The sequence below is a fragment of the Prunus mume genome, linkage group LG6, assembly GCF_029339155.1.
Source record: "Prunus mume cultivar Tortuosa linkage group LG6, ASM2933915v1, whole genome shotgun sequence".
Taxonomy (NCBI): domain Eukaryota; kingdom Viridiplantae; phylum Streptophyta; class Magnoliopsida; order Rosales; family Rosaceae; genus Prunus; species Prunus mume.
The window spans coordinates 22,511,768-22,531,230 of NC_142703.1; the positions used below are offsets into that span (position 1 = coordinate 22,511,768).

Consider the following 19,463-nt stretch of genomic DNA (forward strand, 5'->3'; position numbering starts at 1 on the left):
CTCTCATGAACATTTCCTTGTGGGCCCAGACGGGCGCCAATGTCAGGTTGCAAGCCCAGTCTTTCTTGCACATTGGTCCTTGGACTCAACCAAAATCGAAGACTCGGTCTGCATTGAGCGTGAGGTAGCAGATGCTTGTGACATGCCGGCATGCTAATCACGCTCTTGTCATTCTCCATGTCTGCTTGCTTCTGCTCGACCTACATGAGACTTCTCGAACTGCCCCCTCGTGCGTTGGTCCATCCTTCTCTCTTCACCTTGCGGTCCAAGGCCAAGGTTTCAGACCAAGTCTATCTAGTTGAGGAGCTATCTCACCAAGTTGTTTTGGTCATCCATTTTCTAGGTCAGCTGGTCAACTCTAAGACTGAGGTCTACTTGACTTCGTGAATTGGGATGAGAGAATTGTGTGGAGCCCAATTGCACACAAGCTAGTGTTTCGTTTAAGGTGTACGCAGGAAGCGTTAGTCGAGCATGGTGGCAAACGAGGGAATAGATGAAGTTATTCCAAGATCATGCCATAACTTGTGATGGCAGTGAGATTGTCGTGATGGGATGTTCCACCAAGTGCGGTAGTGGTGGCCGTGTGGAGGAGGATTGCTGGATCCAATTGCGAGGTGGTAGCCACGAGACTGTGTGGTTGCTAAACGATTCTAGCCCGACAGTGTGCGAGGTAGATCCTACGCGCGGCAATGAAAGAAACTATCGCCGGATAAGTGTGGCTACGAGGCGATGTTGGCGGCGACGAGTCCATGATGTGGTGCTGGAGCAGGGGTCTCAGTCGCGGGGCCGAGAGGAAGAATGATGGTTGGAGTCGTGGAGGAAGCCACGGTGCCGCTAAGGTTTGAGGTCACGATCTCAGCAGCGGTTGCCTCGCCGTCGTGGCATCACAGTGTTGTGGAGGCTTGGATCCGTTGTGGATTGGATCATCATGACGGTCTTGCTTCTCGTGCTTTTGCTTTCGGCCAGGGTTATTCGGAAAGCTTTGGTTGAGCGAAAAAAAAGAATGAGCAAATGGATTCCTTTGATTTAAAAGCACATGTTGAGTATAATTGGCGCTCTCGATGAAAGCACCAAATCTTTGTGCAAATATTTCACGGGAGAATATTCGCTTGAAGATCCTTCGCCTTTTGAACTTCTTTCTCTCACTTTCTTGATTCTTGTAAAATCAAACAAGAGTAAAAGACCACACCTCGGGAGTGTTGGCCAAAGGCTCTCCAATGTCTAAGTAAGTTCGATTGAATCATTGAGAAATAATAGCTAAAAAAGGGTACGAAGTTTTCTCTATGGAGACACCGGGTAGCCGAAGCCGTGTATTGTGGCTGGAGCCGTGTATGAAAATATGGAGAGATAGGGGGAAGGTGTGAGAGAGAGAGTAGGTTTCTCATGTCAAAATTGGATTATCTTGTGTGTTGAATGTAGCCAGGTATTTATAGGGTTCTAGGTATCTAGGGGTTTTTCAAAGAATATCTTCTTATTTTGAAGAAATATATTCTTTCCCCAAATTGTAGAGATTGAATCAATTAGGGATTTGATTGGGATCAAATCACTAATTGATGATGATATCTTCTGAATAGGATAACCCTAATTTGGTGATATTTTCTTTTAATTGGTGATTATATTCCCAAATATAAGATAATATCCCTATTTTTACTATCAATTAATTGGCCAAATAAATGGGCTCAATTAATTGGCCTATGAGATATTATTCTTGTCCACATGGCACTTTGTGATTGGAAGCCAGATTATTTGCTCCCACAAATCTCACTCGCATTTTCATTCCTCCTTGTGAAGTAAACACATGAGTCGATAATCGGAATCCAACTCCTCATTTTGATTCTAATTAATGATTAGTAAACATGCCACTAATGAAAAATTGAATTTTGACATAACCTTAACTATCTTATATTTGTATAGATACTCTTCATTTAAATTAACTATCTTATATTTGTTAGTGGGATATAGCTCAATTGTCTGAGCACTTCCACCTCCACTCATGTAGCTAGAGGTTCGAAACCCCTAAACATTCAATAAATATTTGTGTATCCCCCTCCAATCGCTTGTAAAAAAAAAAAAAAAAAATAGACCACGAAATACCAATAGTGTCTCACTAGTAACCCTATTCATTTAATCAGTTTCTTAATTTCTCTTAAATGAAATTGGGATTGTTGTTACACCATTGACTTCAAATTTTTTTATTATTATTGCTTCTTAGTGTGTGGTGGCAAATATAAGTGATTGTTTTGTGGGTGTGGCTGTCAATTGGGTTTCTTGAGAAGTTTTTTCGTGGCTAAGGCAAATGGGATGGTCGGGTGGATATGGTGGCAGGGTGTGGTTGTTTGGGGAGGAGGAGGAGTTAGTGGTGGTCATGGTGGGAGAGGTGGCTAGGAAAGATAGTGGAAGGGTGGGAATGGAGGAGGGGGTTGCCAGTAAAATTCATAAAAGAAAGTGTTTGGGCTTGAAATATGTGCACTGGCCCAAAATAAGCACTGGGTTCACTTTCCAAAAAGGTATTGGGCTTTATTTACCAAAAATGGTGAATGGCCCATACTATTAAAACAAGGAGTGATTAAATTAAAATAAATTCACATTATTTTGATAATCGAGAAATAAATTACCACCAATGGTGATTTAATCCAACTATCAAAATTATTTGAATTAGTTTTAGCCCAAAGTTCGCAATTTCTTAGTTGTTAAGGTATGCCAGAATGACTCCTCACCATTGGTAACTAGACTCCAAATAACTTTGATGACCATGAAAGCTGGAAAGTGAAGTCAAACTTGCAATAGTTGGAAATCATGGCTATTTATTGCATGGTCGCTGGATTTATTTTCTACTACCAGGATATTTATACTTATGGAACCAATGTTCGAAGAATCGGGGCATTATTGCTCACTTCAGTTCAGTTTTTTGAAAAAGGAACGATTAGGAGACGTTCAGGAGCATTAATAAGCAAGGAGCCAAAAATCATCAAATAAACTGGCTGACAAATCTTTTTACTACTTGTGCAGTGATGAGGGATTAGTCCAAGATCAGAAATATCCAGCATTTTTCATCATCGCATTTTCTCCTATAAATATAAGAGTACCTAAACTAGAGAAAGAACACCCAACCAACCAACCAATCAAACAAAAACTCAATACAAACAATCAGTTCAAAACTGACCAAAGATCATACGATTTGGCAATTACCAAAAGCAAGCAAGCAATCTTCCTCATGAAGCAATCCGAGCTTAAAGAAAAGCTCAGACAATCGAAGAGAAAAAAATATATATTTATTTTGAAATCTAGATAAAGTATTCCAATCAGAACTCAAAAGTGATTAATTTTTCTTACAAATTTGGTTCAGCAAATTAGATAAAACAGGCAGAAGTAAGGTATTTCATCATATGAAAACCTCAACAAAATTTATAAAGACATCTTAATGTCTTCAAGTTGTCTAGAAAGCTACCAAATCACTTAAAATTAGCTAGAACAGGCACCAACCTGTAGTTCTGTTTACCTTTCCAGCCTTTACATGGCTCAACTTGTTTATAGCTCTGCCAATCTCAACATTAGTATCGATTTTCAGCTAATCTTTATTAGTTGAAGGTACTGACATACAATTTCAGTTTAGAAACATCCAGTCCAGCCAAAAGAGACTCAGTCCAGTCTGATCTTAAACCATCGTTGTGACTGTATTTTAAGCAGAAGCCAAAATTAAAAAACTTTGAGGCTTATCCAGACCTAGCAATTCATTCTACGATTTGTATTTCAAGCAGTTTTGCCTGGATTAACTTGTTATATCTCCATAAATTCATGAATTTTGCTCTACTTACCATTTTTTTTAGATAAATTGTGAAATCATTACCAATCTGGGACATAAAAAAGAACTCTCTTGGGCGGTTTCCCCACCCAAAATCACAATCGTTTGTTTAAAGTCTATTACTTGGGGCGCAAGTATATAGAGTCATTCAAAAATCTGTTATATCTCTAATTGCTAACAATGGCACACTCACATAAAAGAAAGTTAATCCAAAAACTATTAAATAGTTAAAAGATTAATGAGAAATTTTACTTAGCTTACAACAGGCTCAAATATAAAAAGGGTAACAGAAAGAAACCGTGGTGGTCTATTTAAATGAAGAGCATATATGTAAATATCATATAATTGAGTTTATACAATTTGTCATGAAATTTTTATTGAAACGAAGCTTTGTGCAAATGTGTATTTTAATAAATTGTTAGATGTAAGATTTATTTGGGAGTGATTTTAAATAAGTTAATAATCACTTTTATGAAAAATTAACTTCATATAATCATTGAAGTAGTTTTTTTTTTCTTTTTCTTTTTTGTCAATATTTAGGTAGGGAGAGGGGGGGGGTGCAAACTCACACACTTTATAATGTCAGGCCTCGAACCTAGGACCAGGTAGGTGGAAACAAAGCTCCTTACCACTATATTTAGGGGTGGTTGCGGTTCGGTAATCGCGAATTTTTACTCAAACCGCAAACCGATCGACTATTTGCGGTTTGGTGATTTTTGAAACCGCAAACCAACCGCGTTTAAACCGCAAAATGCGGTAGGTTAGAGAATTAGCGGTTTAAAACCGCAAGTTCTCAAGTATTCACAAAAATAAATAAATAAATACACAACCTCAATTTCTCAAGCATATATAAATTCACAATCTCCTCAACTTCAAGCATTCACAACCTAAGAAAATTAAAGTTACAATTCCAAGCATTCCAATTAAAGTTAAACCTCAAGCATTCCAATTCCAAATCTTTTAAAGTTACAAACCAAAAGGAAAATGCAAAGCAAAATGAATTAAAGTGACAACCAAAAAGAAAAATCCAATTCAAAGTTTATTAAAGTTACAAACTAAAAGGAAAATGCAATGCACTAATGTTACAAACTGAAGTTACAAACTCAAGTGTTGGTGGTGAGTGGATTTGAAGAACCTCGTTGTGTTGTTTGAGCACCAATGTTATTTACAAATAAAACAACATAGTTTAGTACATTTTATTATAAGAAAAAGCATATATAACATTAGCATAAATAAACTAATTATTTACAAGTTGTCATATGTTCCATTTCCTTGTAGAATTCAACATCATCATCCGTGCGGCTATACTTTGCGGTTTGCGGTAACCGCAAGTTTTGAAAATCAAATATAGCAACCGCAACAGCAAATGCGGTTCAGTTCTTAATACCGCAAATGCGGTTCGGTTTACCGCAATTGCGGTTTCATTGCGGTAAATTGTCGGATTAATTTTTGCGATTTTTCGGTTTAAAATGTCACCCCTAACTACATTAGTAGGTTATGGCCGCAAGACAATCACTTAAGCAGTCATAAGTAATACGTGGAATGTACCGTCAGCATAAATAGCATTTTAGCTCACCATAAATTGAACAATAACCCAAACTTGGATTAGTAACGCTTTGACGTTTATAAAGCCAACACATATTCCTTTCTTTTTTATACCCACCCACTCATATATAATGGCATTTTCAATTCTCTAACACACACAGATTCACCGTCACCAGAACAAAAATGGCTACGTTTGCAGTACCGCAGCAGATCCCTCCGGTGGCTGAAGACTGTGAAAGGCTTCGTAAAGCTATGCAAGGTCATTTCTCTCTCTCTCTCTCTCTCTCTCTCTCTCTCTCTCAGTAAAATGAATCAAAAATGTGCTCTATATATATATGGAAAGATCCAAAACATTGATACTATAAAATCATTATTAGCAAATGCTGTGGTCATTTCTGGATCTGTTTTCTGTTGATTTTTTACTTTTGTAATTCCTATATGAATCACTTTCATAAGATTTAGTATGATCACTATGGTTTGATTTAACCTTTTCTTATTTTAATTTTTTTTTCCCATCGAATTTGGATCTTTTTCTATAACAGAAACCATATCACATGCTAAGTTCATGCAGGATGGACAATGTCAAAGGGATGTTTGGATGAGAAGATTTAAAATGTGAGATTTAGATTTCACCATTTTTAGTGTATATAACCTTTATGAACAATTCTTTTAAACAAGGAAACATAATAGGGGAGGAGTGAGAATCGAACCTAGGACCTAGAAATATAATAGGGGAGGAGGGAATCGAACCTAGAACTTAGAAAGCTTGAAGATCTTTTAAAATTATAGATTTGAAAGAACATTTATGTCTCTGTTATTTGACATCTCATAATTGTTTTACAATAATAAAATTTATAAATAGATTTCATCAACATAAGAAATTAATATTTCTAAAGTCTTATTAAGAAAATTTACAAATTGCTGGAAATGAAAATCCTTAATTTCTACTTTTTCCATCCAAACTGTTTAATCTTTACTCGAATTTCAATTTCAAGTATTCGTATTTTTACCATTTGGTTTTTTTCTTTGTATGGTGTAAATATATGCGCATGGTTTTGTTCCACAGCCTCATGGTTTAGGCTGGTACCTTAAATAATGAAACCGAAAAAAACAAAGCAATATAATGCAGGCAGATGTGGATTATATCAGTTTTTCAGGACATTGTTTATAAAATGATACATGCATGAAAAGAAAATATTTACAAATTTGAAGTTGATACAATGTTGAATTATTATGCAGGGTGGGGAACAGATGAGAATGCGATCATATCCATATTGACCCATAGGAATGCGAGGCAACGATGTTTGATACGACAAACATATGCTGAGAAATATGGAGAGGATTTTTTCAAACCTCTACAAGACGAACTTTCCGGTGACTTTTTGGTGAGTTCCTAGTTCTCCTGGCTTCATCATCAATTTATTAAGTAGGTTGGTTTTGAGATTTTGAGCGCTTGTGAGAAACTGAAATTGGAGCCCTCATTTAATCTAATACGAAGATACACACAAAATCATTTGCCGTAACTTAATGTCAAACAATTTTTTTATAACTAAAATTCATCATCAATTAGCATACAATGTCAATCACAAATCAAATTCATAACAATTTTAATGTCTTCATTTGAGAAAGTTAAATATTAGTATATGTAAGGTACAAAAACGAAGTAGTATATTATGTACTTAATTATATATATATATACATACATACATACATACATACATACATACATACCTAATTATAGGGAGCTTCAGTTGAGAGATCTCTCAAATAAGCTTATATGAGGGACACTTTTGTTCAGCCCACTTCGTATTGTATTTCACTAATCCAAACCATCTATTTTCTAGATACTAATTCAAAAATCATATCTACAAAAATATCACTTAAATCCGATATCATTTGACCACTTAATTGAATTATTAAAATTTTAGTACTTTCTTGAAGCACCGTATTAATTAATTTTGTATGACATAATTAGATATCGAAAGGATTTCCAATTTGTCTAATTTTTTGCAAGGGTGATCTATAGATGAAGACCTAAAAAATAGATGGTTTGGATCATTGAAAAAAAATCGTAGGGTACCTTAAAGAGTGTCCCTCAAATAAAATTATTTGAGAAATTCCTCAATAAAAGGGGACTGTACCTAATTAAGTATATATGCATAATTAAAGTAGCTAATTGCATGGCTGTCTACGTATACATGCATGCATGCAGAGGGCAGTGCTTCTATGGACACCACACCCAGCTGAACGTGATGCATTGCTAGCTAATGAAGTTACCACCAAGAAACATTCAGCTGCCCATAATCATTTGGTTATAATGGAAATAGCTTGTACAAGAACTTCGCGAGAGCTTTTCCAGGTGAGAGAAGACTATCATGCTCGCTACAAGAGATCTCTCGAAGAAGATATTGCTTACCACACAACTGGAGATTTTCGCAAGGTACAAAAGGCAAAACAATTTCAAGAATGAGCTATAATATATTATATATATTTCGTCTAAAGAGCTGCTCAGATTAATTTGGGCTAGTTCTAATATAGGTACCTATAATTTTTATTTTCTAGACATCAATCTATTAATTTTCAAATCTATTTTTAAAATTCAAATTCAAACTAAAATGCCCCGTAAGATATCAAAGGTCATAGTACTCTTATATGTTTACATTGTTTGCCACCACTTCAAATAAGTCAACCTGATGTTTTTCAAGCATGTCATTAAGTCTTTCATGTTTTATTAATACTTCCTCATTTATAGCATGTCAATGTCTCCCTTTTTTTTTTTTTTTTCAGGCATTCCCTCTAATCCCTAATTCAACCAATAAAAAAAATTCCTTAAATTTTCAACCAATAAAAAAATCCTTAAATTTTCAACCAATAAAACTTTCCTCAAATTTTGTCCCAATAAAATATACAGTCCCGATCACTTGGACTACATGGGTCAAAGAGATTTGTGGTCACTCACCATGGGATGTAAATTCAACGATTCACTCACTTTTGCATTCCTTTTAAGAAACTTTTTTGAACTATTATATTAACATCCAACGGTTGAGTGACCACAAATCTCTTTAATATGTGGTCCAAAGAGATCAGGGCTAATAAAATATAATAGGTAAATTATTATCAATACAATATAATGTACCTACAAATTTACCTATCTTGTATATATCCAATACGGGTAGGTAAATTATTTTAACAGTATACCTATTAATGTGTTGGCTTTAACCTACAATATTTATACATCCAATACAATATAATAGGTAAATTATTATCAATGCACTAGAATATAATGTACCTACAAATTTACCTATATATCTTATATCCAATACAGGTAGGTAAATTATTTTCAGAATATACCTATAAATGTGTTGCCTTCAATTAATATGCCTACAATATACTCATAATAGGTAAATGACAAATTATATTATTGCATAATAGGAAATTATTAGGTAAATTATATCCAAAATGTGTTTATAAAAGTTGGGTATATTATTTGAATAATAAGTAAATTCATACTAGGTACATTATTTTTCGTAAAAGAATTAATAGGTACGTTATTTTTTCAACATAAAATTGTATATGCGCTATTATATTTATAAGACAATAATATAATAGATAATTAATCACGTATACTTCATAAATAAATAAATAATTTTTTTAATCAAATAAACTGGTTAGGTATGTTAAATTTAAAAAAGTTACCAAATTAATTCCTACATCCATTTGGAGATCTTTCCAAATTCAACGTGTGTCATTAGTTACAATGCAATTAAAAATTATTTCTATATTTATTCTTACATTAATATACAAAATGCAATAATGGCTTAGTGGGGGTATTTTAGGAATAGAAAAAGTACAATAAATTCAATTTTGCACTTGATTAGGTAACTTGCCGAGTTGGATCATAGTCATCAGGTTTTATTTAGAAAAAACAGGATTTTATTCAAACAAAAATAAAGAGATGGGTTGTAATTGAGGAAAAATGACTTTGAAAAGGTTAAGCTAAATTTACTATAATTGTTCTATGATGGAGTGGGCTAGCTATAATTTCCACTAAATAGGTGAACTTCCTAAACTTTAGCACACTAAACTGAAAAATTTGCACTTGAGCCCGTCCTAATCTAAGGTGGCTCCATCATTGAGTATACATATATAGAATATACATGTGTGTACATACATATATGAGCTAGAGCCCGTCCTAATCTAAGGTGGCTCCATCATTGAGTATACATATATAGAATATACATGTGTGTACATACATATAAAAGCTACGTAACATTGGATCTTGTCAAATAATCTGACATCGTAAGATGATTATGTGCTATATTGCAAACATGGACTAGAAACTCAGAAAAAGATCAATCTAATTAATATGTAGTGTAGAACTTGATCTAATTTTATTATACTTGCCAACTTTTTTCTAGGTTTCTTAAATTTAAAGTTACATTGATTTATATAAAAAAGAAAAAGATAAACTGCGTAATTAATATTCTATTCTAGATTTTTTATTCTAGATTTTTTTAATTTTTTGTCCTTGCGTGGCAAGCTATTGGTACCTCTTGCGAGTACTTACAGGTACGAGGGAGCTGAGGTTGATATGACGGTGGCGAATTCAGAGGCTAACATACTTCAAGAGAAAATATCTGAAAAGGCTTATAATCATGATGAGCTCATCAGAATTCTAACTACTAGGAGCAAAGCACAACTGAATGCAACATTCAAAGTCTATAACGACCAATTTGGCCATCCTATCAACAAGGTTCTACTAGCTCGCTATTTAATAATATTTGCAAAAATATATGCACCGGCAGTTTTTATTCACACTCCAAAATAGTCATCATATACTCGTTATTTATTTATTATTAAAAAATAATGCATGATGACAATTTTAGACTGCCAATAGTCATCATACTATAGACATGTATGTTTAACTTAAGAAATCTCAATACATATATATATATATATATACACACGCAATCGATTAATTAATTAATGGTGACTGTATGCACACACATATTTTTTATATAAACACAATTTGGGGAGGAAAATTTAAATACAAGAACTCATGTGCACGGATAACTGCTCTTATACGTACATGGATGGCTATAACAGTTAATGTTGAGGATAGAAAGAGAGAGTGATTGGAGAAAAAACGTATTATATTAATTTATCTTTTGCTTTTTAAATGATTGTTCATTACTGTTTATTATATGAGTTCTGTTTTTTTTTTTCTCCCTCCAGGACCTGAAGAAAAAGCCAAAGGATGAATACCTTGGGTTAGTGAGAGCCACCATAAAATGCTTGACATGCCCGGAAAAGTATTATGAGAAAGCTCTCCGGCTGTCGATGAAGGGCCTTGGAACGACGGAGGAGACTCTGACCAGAGTTGTAGCAACTCGAGCGGAGGTTGACATGAAGAGTATAATGGAACAGTATCAACTCAAGAATAGTGTCCCTTTGGTTCAGGATATAAAGAGTGATACTTCTGGGGACTACTTGGCCACGTTGCTTGCCTTGGTTGGTCAATGATCGTCATGATGCATGAGAGTGAAAATTATACTAATAATAATCATAATAATATATGTTGCAAAACAAATTGTTAATTTTCTAATAATAATAATAAATCTTCTCTCTTTTTCATTTTTTATCAAGCTTGTCTTATAATTCAAACTAGCATTCGGTCTAGTGGTATTTGTCTCCACTTAATTGGAGAAAATTTCAAATTCGACTCACATGAATAACATTTGGTCTTGCAGGGCTGTGGCTTCATTGTGGATATATTGACTTGTGAACCATGAATTTTTTTATGGGTGGGTTAGCTAAAAAATTTAGGGAGTGTAGCAGGAAAAAAAAAAAACCAAAACCAAAAAACTTGTGGAAGGAAGCAAACAATCAAAACTGTAGCTTACACGTTTATTATATACACGTGTTAAAATAATAAAAAAGAAGAGTTCTATTAAATGAACCCTAAAATTAACTGAGTACACCCTATACCAAACTATTTATTGAATTACTTACTTATCCTAATATAAAATGACCAAAAATGATATATTGAATTGTGAAACAAATATAATTTTAATAATTACACCCTACTCACCATATTCAACTCTAATTCGTAAGTGAAAAACCCTTCCGAGCTTGTTTGTTGTACTCCGAGTGCAACCTTTCAAAGCTCTTCTAATTTATTGCCTCATGTACATCCTAGTTGCAAAACAAGAATTTAACAATGTTCACCAAGACGCGATGAAGAGAGGTAGATTCTTTGTGAGCCTCTTTAGAGACCAGAATATAGAGGTTAACAAAGAACTAAAGGAATGCTTCCGTTATCTATAAAAGATTACTAATCTTACTCTTAGGAAATCTGCATAGAAAGGAGTTGAAAAGTCAATAACCTTATTAAAGAGACTGGCTATAGCAATATGAGGAACTGAAACTTATTTTTTAGAACTATCTTTTGGGCTTTTTTTGAATTTTTTTTTCTCCGTGGAGTAGTCTCATGATTGATTCAAAGAATCCAATTTTGGGTTTATAATTTGAAGAATGCTAACGAGTGGAAATTTATAGAGTTAAAAGAAAAGAGTGTGACAACAAGGAAATTTATAGAGTTAAAAGAAAGGGGAAAAAAAAGGTAATAGTGATCAATCTATACATTGAGCTAAATTGGTAGCTATGACGTTTGTGGTCTTCTATACTTTGACCAAAGCATTGCAGTTGTTTCCTGCAATCTCTACCCATGATCCATGAATACCGTATTTGTCGGCTATTTCTTGCACAACTTTCATTTTTTCGTCACTTTGAGGATTTGTATCTGCAAGCTTCTTTATCATCATGGTATCCACACCACAATTAGGTCGTATGTTCGTAGCCGCAGAGACAAAAGTCTTTCCATATTTCTTCCTGAAAATATTCCTAAGTGTCACCAGTTCTGGAATCTCATGAGAGCACTTTTTGGCTGCAAAGACTAGACTACTTATCCCTTCTTTCAAGTTCTCTGGACATTCCCTCACCTCTTTGATGGTCGACATTCTGTCCACAATCAAATCGCAGAAAGCCTCGATGAATTCATACGCAACCGAGACGTTCTGCTCTCTTATCACCCGTTTGATCAGGACATGAGCAGGGCTGGCAATGGGGTCTTCACCGGCGCGAAGGCGACTTGCGATGTCACTCTTCATCTTCGCCACCTCATCTTGTTTCTTCTTTTGCAAGAATCGCGCTTTTACCACCACTGTCTCCACCGTTTCTTTGCATTCGGAGGAGTTGAAACCGCAGCCGAAGAGCTTCATGATGAGCTTCATCTTGGTTTGGAGGAGGAAGAGGAGGAGAAGAAAGCTTGGAACAAGGAACTTCTAAACCACACCAACGGGAGCTTTGAGCGAAACTAGTTATGAGAGAGTGGGGTTATATAGAGGAGTTGAATTAAGAAAAAGAAAACCTAAACCAATTTCCTTTTAGGAATCCCTTTCTCTTTAGGATATTGGACCTTGATTAACAAGACAAATTCTACAATGCCCCGTGCGCCCAAATTTCAGCCATTAGATCACTTTGAATCTACGGCTGTTAATAAACACTGAAACTGAATCCCACCAACCTGTACAGCCGGTGAAGGAAGAAAGAGAAAACTGCGGTTTTTTATAAACGCTGTTTATCCCTCGAGCACTGCAACTCGATTCTTCTTCTTCTCTCTTGCAACTCGACTTCTGTCTGCAACTCGATTCATCTTCTTCCCCTCCGACCAAAAAAAAATAAATCCAGCCCCTAGCTCGCCGACTCTGTTATCTCCACTCCAGCCACAAAAATCCGAACCACTGCTTTAAAAAAAACTCAACCCTAGCCCCAGTGTCATCTCCACTCCAACCACAAAAGTTCCAAACCCCAAATATATCTTCAAACATCTGTATGCTAATTTTGGAGGACCAAAATCGATAGCAACACAAGCATCTACCCTCCTTGATCAATGGTTTTCACAAAAAATAGATTCTTGAACCCATTAACAATTCGTTGATCTTCTCTTGAAAACCAAAATCAGGGGAAAGTTGAAACTCAAATCAAAACCACAGCAAAACAAAAATTTCATTAGGATTCGATTTCCTTCTTCTTGTTTTCTTTGATGACAAAACAGTTTTATCTGGGTTTGGGTTGGGTTTTTTATTTAAATTTCTTTAATCTGGGTCTTTTCTCTGGGTGTTTTGGGGCGATGGGAGAGAGAGAGAGAGAGAGAGAGAGAGAGAGAGGCGGGTGGGTGCGGTGGGATGGGTTTGTCTGGAGACTACTTGGCCACGTTGCTTTCCTTGGTTGGTCAATGATCATCATATGCATGAGAATGAAAATTATACTAATAATAATCATAATAATATATGTTGCAAAATAAATTGTTAATTTTCTAATAATAATAATAAATCTTCTCTCTTTTTCATTTTTTATTAAGCTTGTCTTATAATTCAAATTAAAGCATTCGATCTAGTGGTATTTACTTCTACTTAGTTGGAGGAGATTTCAAATTTGACTCACATGAATAACATTTGGTCTTGTGGGGCTGTAGCTTCATTGTGGATATATTGACTTGTGAACCATGAATTATTTTATGGGTGAGCTAGCTAAAAAATTTAGGGAGTACATAGCAAATAAGACTCGTGGAAGGAAGCAAACAGCACATATGGTGGGCAAACAATCAAAACTGTAGCTTACACGTTTATTATATACACGTGTATGTCATTAAAATAATAGAAAAGAAATTAGAAAAGCCTTCAAACAGCACATATGGTGGGCAATATAGGGTTTTCATCTTCAAAAACTCACGAAAGGAAGCAGACTGGTTGTTGTTGGCCAATATAGATCTAGGTTTTTCCTTCAAAAGCTGGTGGGCTGTATTGTAAAAGTATCTTGTACATATCCTATCCTTTGTCCAAAAGGGCAAAAAAAAAAAAACTTATAATTAATTGTTGGATTTTATTCGTAAAAATTAAAGGAGAAAACAAAGAAAATAGTTGGATAAAAGCCAGAGGAATTCTGAATAACAGGAAGATGAAGCACTTTATTATTATGTTTAACAGGGCACAAATTGTGTTGTTCCTCTATATAAATTTACAAGGGAAAGAGAAGGACCAACTTGATACTAAATTTCACAAGACAGATTTTCTACCCTTTTCTCGAATGCGACTCCTTTCCCCCAAGCGTCTGAATTATAGCTTCCAAGAGTTTGATTTCCTTATCACGCTTAACTATTTCTTCTTGCTTTGCCCGCAACTCTTCCATGTGCAGCTCAAATACCTCTGCACCAAATAATAAAATTGTATCATATGACTTTCATCACACATACCACACCTCTGGTTCCAATTGTTAGAAAACCACTAGCCCGATAAGCTAAAGCTATTAGGGAATGGGCCAACAACGTATATCACGTTTACACCCTCCCTCACGTGCACGCTCATCCTGCAAGTGGAGAGGCAGACCAATAGGAGAAGAGAGACAAATATATATAGGTGTAGCCCCAGCATACACCCTGCAAACCAACAAAGAAGTGGGAAACGAGAGTCGAACTCAGGACCACTTACAAGGAAAAGCTCTAATACCATGTTAGACAGCCACTCGCCCAAAAAGCTTAGGCTATCAGAGAACGGGCCAACATTGTATATCAAGCTTACACCAATGTATTTAAATTTAAATTGATAGATCCAAACCTATCTCTACCAATAATAATCAGATTATTACAATACCTCCAGAAAACAAGTTTTTCTTCTATATGCATTCAGCAAAGACAATGCTTATTCTCAAATGATAACTGGTGGAATGGTGTCCAATTGTATTCCAGTCTTTCAAAATTGATTTCCGTATCATTAATGCTTTAGTTGGGTAACAGTAAAAGCTTCATGCCAAAAGTATTATTAACTTAACTTCAAAGTCAAACAGTCGTCAGCCAAATGATATGGAACCCAATGAAACAGCTACAATATTCTACAGCACCACCAAAATAATTTTGTTGATAAGGACCCCAAAGAAAAAAAAAATCAGCATTATAAAGGAAACGTAAATTCATGAATGTTTTCATTCATGAAGCCATTAACACAATCAAAGGGCAGAAAGAAGACCTAAATTTCTCCATCCTTAAAAATAGAACCCCAAAAGATGTAGTTCAACAAACTAGATGTTTCTTAACATTTCAACAACAAAAAAAGGAAAATAAAAAATCGTGTGCAAAATTGGAACTATTTGGGGAAAATCAAATTGGAGCTTGGGGAAACCCTCACTAGTAAATAATTTGAGCACTCCACTTGAATCAATTTTAGGAAGATGTAAGATACTCAAGCCTTTTTCCCTGATACTGCTCATGAGAAAATAAATACGAAGGGTTATTAACTCTGCTAGAGATATAAAGGGAGACATATCTCACCCAGTGTGCTCAAAAGTTTATGATAACATTAAGCCTAAATACATAATGCACAAAAACGTAAAGCTTATATGTACTTTGGAAACAATTTTTTGCCCAATGGGGTTCCTAATTCTAGTTTAACAAAGTTTACTCATAGATTGGAACTATCCTATCAAATCCAGAGAAGACTTGGATTAGAGACTTAAACAAATATAGAAGGATAAATACACCACCGAACTGGAACTTTGGCCCATTTCTCAGTATCATCCCTGACTTTCAATTTGGCTCACATGGTCCCCATGAACTTCAGTTCTTGTACTGAAATGGCCTTTGTGGTGAAGTCTCTTATATTTTTCATGAAAAATGGTACTGTGCCAAGTACGTGGGCACAGTTTCAGAGGTACAGTCATCACTTTCTTGTTTCTATAGGTAACAAGAATTTTATTGGAGGACAAAAGAAATACAAAAGAAGATGTGTTTGGACGTGTACAGGAGGCAAAATTAAAAAGACAATTATAGTGACTTCCTTTAAGTTTGTTCCTTCTTGTATTTCAGTTTCCAATTTGGATTTGGCTTCCTTTTTCAGTTGCAACTTGAGAATTTTGGAGCCTATAAATTGGCTTCTAGAGCATTAATCACAATACATCGACTTAGAGAGAATTTAGAGTGACTCTTTGAGAGAGTTTAGCATTTAGGGAGTTGTGAGGTTGTGTATTGGGATTCTCTATTGCAAATAGGTTGAGATGAGAGTATTTTTTAGAGTTCGGGAAAGACTATTTCCTAAATCTTCTTCTTTTGAAGGTGGATCATTGTCAACGAGTATAGCCCAATCTGACCGAGAACCAAGTAAATCCTGTATTTCTATGGTTGTGCTTGCTACTTTTAGTGTTTTCTTTGTGATTGTGTTTGTATGTCACTGTGATCTTTGGGCTAGGGAATTTGGTAGTTGGACCATAACTTCCTAGCAACTGGTATTAGAGGAAGGTTGTAGGAGTGAGCGAAAGCAAAGGTCTTTCAGAGCCTTAAGGAAACTTGTACATAAATGTATGAGCCAGAAAGATTGGATTAAGCTTGACAAGGAACCCCAGGAGATATTCAGCTGATGTTCCCATCTAAAACAAGGTTGGTGGGACTCATATCTCACAAGAATCCAAAAGAGACTATTTCTGCTGTTGTTTCCATGTTACACAAAAATGTCGGACCCAAATGGTTCCCCTTTTCAATGCTTTAAAAAACCACAAAAGTAGGCTGAAGCACCACCCTTCAATTGTTTGGAATACTATTTTCTTATGGGTGCAGCTTGGAACTAATTTGGAAGTATCAATCTCCTTTTAAAAGCCTATGTAACTGCAGATGTGCTATTTATTTATCTCTAGTCCTAATTTAAGGCCATTCAACAAAAATCCTTGCCATTACAAATTTAGCGGCCCATGGTTCTTCAGTTAGTAAGGAGGACATAACAAGCTATGAGGATATTAATCTGTCCGGGTTTCGCTAGATGTGAAAGTCAATATTGGTGTTGGTGATTACTGCTAACACAGAACCATTTACTACAAAATAGAATCAGACTTCTTATACTCAAGGAACTTACAATTTGTAAGCCTACAAATACTCACAGCACAAATAAAAGGTAAAAAGGAGATATTTGGATTGCACATACTTGAGGTGTTCTCGAGCTCTTTTGTAACTTCCTGTGCATGTAATTCAGCAGCCTTTTCTGCTGCCTCAGCCTGTCGTTTTTCTGAACGAACGCGAGCAGCAGCTGTAATGGCAGCATCAAGTTCTCTCTCCAAAGTTTCTACTCTTTGCTCAAGAACCTAGACAGAAAGAAAGCTTTTAAACATAAAACACACCAATTCGTAGAATGAAGTATGGAATCGGTCTCACTTCTATTGGTACATAAGAATGCTATTAATAGACTGCACAGCACTGAAATATAAAATTCAATGGTACGCAAGAAAATAAAATGCTTTTCAGCTAGATCGTTTAGTTGAATCTCACAGCCATAGCATCAAGCCTGATTTTAATATGTTGTTGGTAAATGAACATCAAGGCTTCACGAAAGGAATTGCTAATACAATATAAAAGTAGTTCCACATTCATCAAAAGTTTGTTAAATACACATCTTCAATCAGCTCTTTCTAAAATGGCCACAAAACTGAAGAACTCAAAACACATGCCGGCAAAATTACTTTACAAAATTAGATATTTCTAGAAATAACATCTTTTGGTATTTAAATTTTTGGTGGTAGCCGGAGCCTAAAAGGTCTAAATCAAAAAGAACTAACAAGCATCTCTAAGATGACTGACCCCAATAAGTTTCTCAACCAAAAAAGACCCAACAGAAGAACAGCAGAGGGAAACAAGGGGAAGACCACATATAAAAATAGAACCCAGCTCAGCCAAGCAATCGGCCACCATATTCCTCTCTAATAAACATGACACTACACGCCCAGTCCCTAACCAAGCAGGCTTGACAAGCAAGGATAATGGTTGCTTGCAGGTGGAAATTGTCTACAGGACTGTTAATAAGATCCACAGAAGAGGGTATTTTACTTCATTCGTTACAAAAATTCAAATTCATGTGCATGATCCCTCCAAATGTGGGCGATTAAAAGAAAACTTCTTCCTCAGGCCAGAAACCTAGAAAAAACTAGTTCTGGATAACTTGGCTACTCAAAACTAGCATTATCATCCGTTCTATAACAATTGTATACAAAGAGTATAAAGAAAGGTTAACGCCCAGATCTTAAATTCAGGGCTTCACCCTTCTTCAACATATATTGATCAAGACTATCAAAACGCCAGATGCTTAAACTTAATATTCATAAAATATTATAAAATTAAAATTTTTTTTTTAAAGGGAAAATCATTGTCCAGCCTAGAGTGAGACCCAAAATTATCAGAGAAGAAAAAAACTTATACAAGTAAGAACCTAATATTCTCAACAAGATTTGCACAACAAAATTCACCTGATTGCATACAAAAATGAAAACCCAGACTGTAAAATTAATTAAAAAATATACATATTTATAAAGAGTTGAATAAAGCCAAAAACCTTGATGGTTCGTGCTTGTTCGGAACAAAGCGAGGCTTTGGCAAAGGTTTCTTCGTCAACAAAGACAGCCTTTTTGAGGAGTAGCTTCTGGAGTGACTCCAAATTGAAGGACATTTCTGTCAGATTGCTTATGGCTCCGTTCCATCTTTCGTTTCCTTTCCCCTTGTCCTCCATTTTCTCTCAGTGCTTTGTTTGAAGATGATCACTATGCTTTTGATTCAGGTTGGTCTTCTTGTCAAATTGGAAGAAGCTCATAAGTTGTGTCAAACAAAACTCGCCAACAAGTTGATGGTGCCGCGCGTCCTCTGGCTCCTCAACTTTGGAGTTGGGGGGTTAAAAGTTGATTGGAAATTCCGATTTCGACTACAATCTGAATATTTTTTATTTTGGCGAGCCTATATCAATTCCTACATCCGAAAGTTATAAAATCCAAAAATTCCGAGTTAAAAAAAAAAGGAATTAGAATGTATCTAAGATTCCAAAATTTCTAAATTTTGAAATATATTCGGGTTGTAAAAGTAGACTATATATAATGACTAATTTCATGTTCAGCTAAGGGCCTGTTTGAGAGTGTTTTTGGAAGGGCAAAAAGCGTTTTTTGATAACTAAAAGCGCTTTTGACAAAGATTTGCAGAAAAGTTTAGAAACACTTCGGTCATAGAAGCGCTTCTGAGAAGCACCTGCTATGTGCTTAT

At 35.3% G+C, this 19,463-nt stretch overlaps 3 protein-coding genes across 3 annotated transcripts; 1 reads left to right on the forward strand and 2 right to left on the reverse strand.

Moving 5' to 3' along the window:
• The first annotated feature begins 5,422 nt into the window (after positions 1 to 5,422).
• On the forward strand, positions 5,423 to 10,978 carry LOC103335925 (annexin Gh1-like). The gene is made up of 5 exons (XM_008238960.3): positions 5,423 to 5,606; positions 6,587 to 6,732; positions 7,560 to 7,787; positions 9,888 to 10,100; positions 10,583 to 10,978. The coding sequence occupies exons 1-5, from the start codon at positions 5,531 to 5,533 to the stop codon at positions 10,868 to 10,870; spliced, it is 951 nt and encodes a 316-aa protein (XP_008237182.2). The 5' UTR covers positions 5,423 to 5,530; the 3' UTR covers positions 10,871 to 10,978.
• A 1,049-nt stretch (positions 10,979 to 12,027) lies between these two features.
• LOC103335947 (uncharacterized) lies at positions 12,028 to 12,639 on the reverse strand. The gene has a single exon (XM_008238979.2). The coding sequence runs from the start codon at positions 12,637 to 12,639 to the stop codon at positions 12,028 to 12,030; it is 612 nt and encodes a 203-aa protein (XP_008237201.2).
• A 1,716-nt stretch (positions 12,640 to 14,355) lies between these two features.
• On the reverse strand, positions 14,356 to 19,176 carry LOC103335926 (tropomyosin). The gene is made up of 3 exons (XM_008238961.3): positions 18,769 to 19,176; positions 17,371 to 17,527; positions 14,356 to 14,613 (listed from the first exon to the last, which is right to left on the reverse strand). The coding sequence occupies exons 1-3, from the start codon at positions 18,940 to 18,942 to the stop codon at positions 14,480 to 14,482; spliced, it is 465 nt and encodes a 154-aa protein (XP_008237183.1). The 5' UTR covers positions 18,943 to 19,176; the 3' UTR covers positions 14,356 to 14,479.
• Positions 19,177 to 19,463: the final 287 nt, after the last annotated feature.